Source organism: Oryzias melastigma, linkage group LG10, assembly GCF_002922805.2.
Source record: "Oryzias melastigma strain HK-1 linkage group LG10, ASM292280v2, whole genome shotgun sequence".
Classification (NCBI taxonomy): domain Eukaryota; kingdom Metazoa; phylum Chordata; class Actinopteri; order Beloniformes; family Adrianichthyidae; genus Oryzias; species Oryzias melastigma.
The window spans coordinates 19,579,467-19,585,671 of NC_050521.1; the positions used below are offsets into that span (position 1 = coordinate 19,579,467).

The 6,205-nt window shown below is 41.1% G+C and overlaps 1 protein-coding gene across 2 annotated transcripts in view; it reads right to left on the minus strand.

The window, feature by feature from the left end:
- Positions 1-4,012, minus strand: part of ebf1a (EBF transcription factor 1a) — a 58,198-nt gene extending 54,186 nt beyond the window's left edge. Inside the window, exons 1-4 of one of the 2 annotated variants that reach the window (XM_024283676.2) lie at positions 2,914-4,012; positions 2,095-2,251; positions 1,117-1,180; positions 620-675 (exon numbers count right to left, since the gene is read on the minus strand). In XM_024283676.2, the coding sequence (XP_024139444.1) occupies positions 620-675; positions 1,117-1,180; positions 2,095-2,251; positions 2,914-3,047 (411 nt within the window). In that variant the 5' untranslated portion in view covers positions 3,048-4,012. The remainder of the gene's footprint in view (positions 1-619; positions 676-1,116; positions 1,181-2,094; positions 2,252-2,913) is intronic. The other variant, XM_024283677.1, reaches the window with a different exon arrangement.
- Positions 4,013-6,205: the final 2,193 nt, after the last annotated feature.

A 6,205-nucleotide genomic window follows, 5' to 3' on the forward strand; every position in this document is an offset into this window, starting at 1 on the left:
GTCTCCTCCAGCCAAATGGCACTTCAGGCAGAATTGGCAAAACAAAAGGGCTGATATCAAAACAGCGTCGAGGAGGGGGGCTTACTTCCCTCATTGTCTAATTCATCCTCACAAAGAATTCCCTCAGTGTGCGCCAGCTAACATGTGCTGCTCTGTATTTCTTTGTGTGATTGAATTGGCCATAACACACTCCTCTGTTTCACATTGAGGAAATGAGGGTCAAGGTCCTCAAAGAGTGAGCTGGCATGCATCACTGTCTCTCTGGAACACACAACTGCTTATGCACCTCAACCAGATACACACAATATGTTTAGAAAACACACACGCCTCGTCCTCACTTCCTGCCTACTTTGGAGCATATAAAGACACATGTCCTCTACTTTTTCTGGGGCTGTGTAAATGTATTCCATAGGTAAGACAGGTCGTTTATCAAGCTGTGCTGAAGTTGAGGGTCTCAGACACAGGCATGCAGCAGAGGCCAAAGTGGATGGAGGGGGGTGGAGGAGAAAAGAGGGAAAGTTGTTGCGGTTGGATGTGAGGTCAACGTTCAAGATCTACAGGACCATCGAACGAAAGCGGACTCGAATTTGCAAGTTCAACGCAGGAAATCTCTACCTACCTGTTTAGTCATGGAGTCAATGAGCCGAACATACAAGTCCTGCTCTGTCCGGATCCCTGCGGAGAGAGAAACTTGTCAAAATCAAGTTTCGAGTTACATGTGGGAGAAACCTTGACCCATACGGAGATCTTTCAAATCACAAGTATTCACTGTGATTTCCCCCATGAGCACTTTCAGTCCGGACTGTCATTGAGAGCTTTCAGAATTAGTCATTTGACTTATTTTTGAACCTAACGTAGGCTCATACTTCAAGCTGTTTCATACAACTTTTATTTAAAAAAATGTAAAAATCACATAAAAGTCAAAAAGTATTAAGGGATAAAAGTAAAAATAATGTATTCATCATATTTATTTTTCAGTCTTAAAGCTCCACAAAAGATTTTCTTAAAGCTTTAAATCAAATAAAAATAATACAATTAGCAAAAATCCTTTTTTTCATGTTCCCCATCTTTACGTTTCTGTTATTGTTGCATAAATAATGTGGAATTCAAACTCACCGTTACTGTAGAGGAGCTGGAGTCTGTAATGGATCCCATTGTTGGTCTTTTCCCCAGTCGTTTCCTATGAAAATTAAACCAAAACGGACAGAGTGAGAGCGAGAAAAGCATCTCCTCGTGGGACCTTCACTGCTGCTGCACAACGGAATATTTGTACATAACTAACACGACTTACAGGCTTTGATCTCAATCATATTTACTTTTTATCTTCTTGTTTAAGGAAAAAAAAATATTGCTTATTTTCGTTTTATTTATTTAGATTTTTCCCCCCAAAAAAACATGAATTCAAATTTTTATTGCACTTTATATTGAAAAGTTGAACAGACAAAATAGGCTTTTTTTTTCTCAACTTGCACTTTTTTGACTTATTTATTTATAAGTGTAACAAATATTTATTTTTTTGACTCTATATATTTTAGGAAAAATACATAACAAACCACAACTACAATAGTTTTAATAAGGAAATGTAGAACAAGCACACTTTTAATTTCTGAGATAAGAATTAATTTGCTTTATTGCAACAAATATATACAGATTTTTTATTTTCATCAAAATAACTATTTGCTAACACACCTATAGGTTGCACGCTTAAGGTTAACAACTAGACAAAAAGTCGAGGACAATAAAAAAGTTTTCAAAATAAAATAATTGATTATGATTTTATTTGTTTGGAAAATATGACATGTTTTAACGGAAATAAAACTGTTTTTTGTGATTTTTTTTTTTCAGACAAGCTCCTAAAATCCCATCAGCCTTCAGGATAAATTGATTCCTGCTGTTCGTCTGCCTGCTTTGTTCACACACGTCGGGTAATTTATCACTTTGACTGATCAGCTCCGTGCAGCGCGTCAGGCACCAGTCGATGTTCCGCTCACGCGCACATATTGGTTGAAATTATTGCTTTTATTCCATCGTGCTTGAATCCAAAAAATGTGGAAAAATATAATAATAATACAAAAGAAGAAGTTGTGAACTCACCTTTTCTTTTTCCACAAAGTCTACAAAGGTGGTCCTCTCTATTTCCACGGGCTGACCTTGTCTGTCGTATAAAGCCAGGACGAAGTGGAAGAAGTTGGACTTGCGGAGGTTGGAGGGCGGCTGCTTCTCGAAGTGTGCCCGAGCGAGACCCACTCCGCTGGGGATGCAAGCAGCCGCAACCATGGCAATTAAAAAGAATTCATCACCAAAAAAAGAAAAAAAAAAAAAGAAAGAAAAAATCAGATAAAATTTCCCCCAGTTTCAGTTGCAGTCCGCTCCAGAAAAAAGGCTTCTAATAAAAAGGAGTGCGCGCACGCACTGATATTTCATCTAATTAAATTTAAACAAATAATACATTACAGCAGCTCATAAAATTCTAAATTATTCCCTCTGAAGTGGAGTCATTATTCCACCAAGCGCTCAAAGACAGTAAAGTTTTTTTCATGCTTTAATTTTCTTCAAATTGATTAAAAGGAAGAAGCCTCAATTTGATTTTAAGAAATTTGGAAAGTGAAGCATCACATTTATCTGAAACTGCTGAAAGTTGCGCTGAAAAACTCCAAACTCGCACTTTTTACGCACGGACGTAACAATTAAAACCTGCAGAAAAGACACGCGTGCCTCACCCCAGCAGGAAGCCACTTTTGACCAGAGAAGTTTTCTAACTTTGACATAAGAAGTAGTGTCGGGACCAGGGGGTTATCCCACCGCTGCGTCCTCAGGGGACGCGTGCCCCATGTGGATCCGGCGCTCCGCGCCTCACATAGCGCACACCAAACCTGCGCCTTCGTTGCAGCGCGAACACCGCCTCGGGCTCACCTCTGGGCAGCTGTGTTGGCGTCCAGCACTCCGGCGCCCTGCATCCATGTCCGAACCGCGTTCATGCCGGCCACCATGGGCTCTTCTTTCATACTACTCCCGCTCCTCTGGATGCTCTCGTGGATGCCAAACATCAAAACGCACCTTTCCGCCCTCTCTGTTTCTCCCTCTCTCTCTCTCTCCTATATGTGTCTCTATCCTCCTCTCCTTGGCTCCCTCCTTTTCTCTCTCTTTCTCTCCCTCCCCCGGCCTCCCCTTCTCCTGCGACTGTTTGATCGCGCTGTCACCGGAGCAAAGTGGTGCGGTCTATTTCACTTGGTGTTTAGACGCACGCGTGCCTCTCAAAGTAAACAAAAGATGTGACATGCAGAAGGGGAAAAAGGGGAGCTGTCAGCATCCGGGGCAACAGCAGCGTCTCATGTCAGCGACTCCACGAGAATAAGAAGGGGAGGCAGCAGATATGAAGACGATAAAAGGGGAAGCGCGCGGAGGCAGAGTTGACGGCAGTCCCTTGGATCAAGGTGCAGCTGACAAAAACACGAGGAAACTGACAATTTCTGCTTGAAACAGTCCACAGCTTGAAGGTAAACCACGATGAGGCGTCGCTCGTCCTCCGCTCTTTCTATTTACAAAGTCTTCCTCCCCGCCTGGATGAATGAAACGGAAGATTACGCGCAATTATAAGAGGCGGTCCCGGGTAACGGCGGCTCGTCAAGCTCCTGCTTGTGTGCTTTGCACTCTTTTTTCTTCCCTGAGGAATCACTTTGGACCATCTCTGGGATGCCAAACAGAAGAAAAAGTACCGGAGCAGGGGGCGTGGTCTTCACGGCCAACAGGAACGCCCCCCAAGCGCGGCTAATGACGCGGACAATCAGCTGTCCACCAACCCGACTGGCGCGCTGCTCGCTCGCGCTGCTCGCTGTCCCCGCCTTGTCCCGCCCCAGCCACTTAGCCAGAAGACGCGCACGGATGTGCGCGCGCACGGGGGAGTGTGTGCGCCCTTTTTTTGCGGCCTTTAGAGCGGACGATTAACGCAGTTATTGACGAGAAACTCCAACTTAGGGGAGGACATTCGTTTGCAGCACCCTGAATCCAGCGAGGCTGCATGTTTTCTACCAGGTTTGGAACAGAGAGACAGTGAGAGCGCACCAAAAGATCAATTTAAATTTTAAAAAACGCAATAATGAAGAGGAATTGTCTTAATTTCGTTTGGATATAAGTCTCTGAAAACAATAGAGGAAACTTTCAGTAAAGTTTCTTGCGAATTTAATCATGTTTGCAGTTATAAACTAATTTACAATCTGAAAAACTAACTGTCTCAATTTTGCCTTTTCTTTTGAAGAAAAAAAAGAGGAAAATCCATCCAAACATTTTAAAAGAAATCTGGTGTTTTCTATGAAGAGCCAAATCAAGTGTGCGGAGCAAAGCGCTCATTGAGAGTATCAACTATGGCAGATTATGAGCTTAAGAAAGTTTCAGCTCCCCAAGAAGCCTGGCAGCCGCTGCGCACGTTTGTCTGCCACAGCCCGCTGCTTGCTTGGAAATCAGCCTTAATTAGATGCATTACATAAATCTTGGGGGGATTGGACGCTGAATCCAGCATAAAATTTGAAGATTTACAATCCAAAACAATCTAATAAAATAGAGAAAAAAATGTAAAGTAAAAAAGAAAGAAGAAAACAAAAGAAAGTAAAGCGGTTGTGGCATTTTTGCATGAGGTGAACTGCACAGGACGCGCGCATGGACAGTAAATTCAGGCTGCAGTGTGAGCTCTTCTGTCATCAGTCTTCATTCAGTCTTTACAAAATCTGAATGTTCAAGTTTTATTCCACTGGACTCATATGTCCACTATTTGGTTAATTATCAGGAAAAAAGCAGAATTTTTTTTGTCTTCTTTTTCCATTTAAAATTCACGTTTCATCAAGAAAAAATGCTGACAGGTTGAACACATTAATAATTAAAGAAAATGGTCAGTTTGGATATTTTGAAATGTACAATAACGTAATTGTTAAACATGGTGTAAAATACATGTTTTTTGCGACAGTTTGAATGCGCCGTGTTGAAAAAGGCGCACATGTTAAACTTAATAATATGTGGAGCTTTTTAATTCTGATTTTTGCTCAAGCAGATATTATTTGATACAATTGGGAGAGGCGTTTACCAAAAAAAAAAAAAAAAGAAGAAGATCAAAGATGCATACAGATGCAAAATGTCTTTTACGCATGCAGGCATGCGCTCTCGGCGCGCCCACAAGTCCAGAGGTATCCTTCAGCACCTTAGTTTGATTGCTGCCGTGCCCCCATCTCCGTGATCTGTCTGCCTGCGGTCGGCATGTTGGCTGGCGTGATCAGTGGAGGCCTCTGGGGGTGTGATATATTTATAACTCCCGGAACACACACATACACGCAAGGTTAGCCCCAAATATCGCGTCTGAGTGTCCTGAAACAGACATGTCAGAGGGCGCTTGAAGTCCCAGCCATGTTAATACAGGGATCTATTAACTCCATGGCACCCAGATACAAGGTTTGCAAAATATCTTTGATCATTACGCCCACGCAGAATGCGCATGCCATTTCAACCATGTGAAGGTGAGCTTCACGAGGATATAATAGGCATGTTCAAGTGTCCACGCTATTCAAATTCCCTCCATTAAAAGTGTGTCATGTATTTTGAAGTGACTGGCCGCCTCCGTTCCAGATGTTCCTCTTCATCAAATGGAACTGCTTGGCTGACAGAACAGAATTTTCATAAAGATTTGGAGAGTTTTATTTAAAAAAAGAAAGAATGAGTGGTTTAAACATACAATTTTAAAATAAAATATGTTCATTTTAAACGTAGATACACTTATTACTTTAATACATCTCTTGAATAAAATATTTACAATAAAATTTGTTGTTGATTTTTTTAAGCTATGTTTGACCACTATCTGCAAATAATTTTATTTTTCTCTGGAGCCGCGATATGGTACACTTGAAAGGTACAATGCTACCATCTAGTGGAGAGACAGACTAACTAAAAACCAAAACAAAAGAAAATCTGTTAAAATATTGATGATATTCAGCAATGACATATTCAATATGATAAAAAAGTGAAGGGAAAGTAAAGTGAGGCGACAAAAGTTTGATCAGAGATTAAATAAATACACTATACATTTTGGTTTGACACTAAATAATTTAATTTGTTTTGTGATTAACACATTTCTGGTCTATTTGTGGGGATTCTTATAATTCGTACACTTGCACACATTTGTGGAGAAAGCATCTGAACAAATATGCTTTTTTTTCTCCATAAA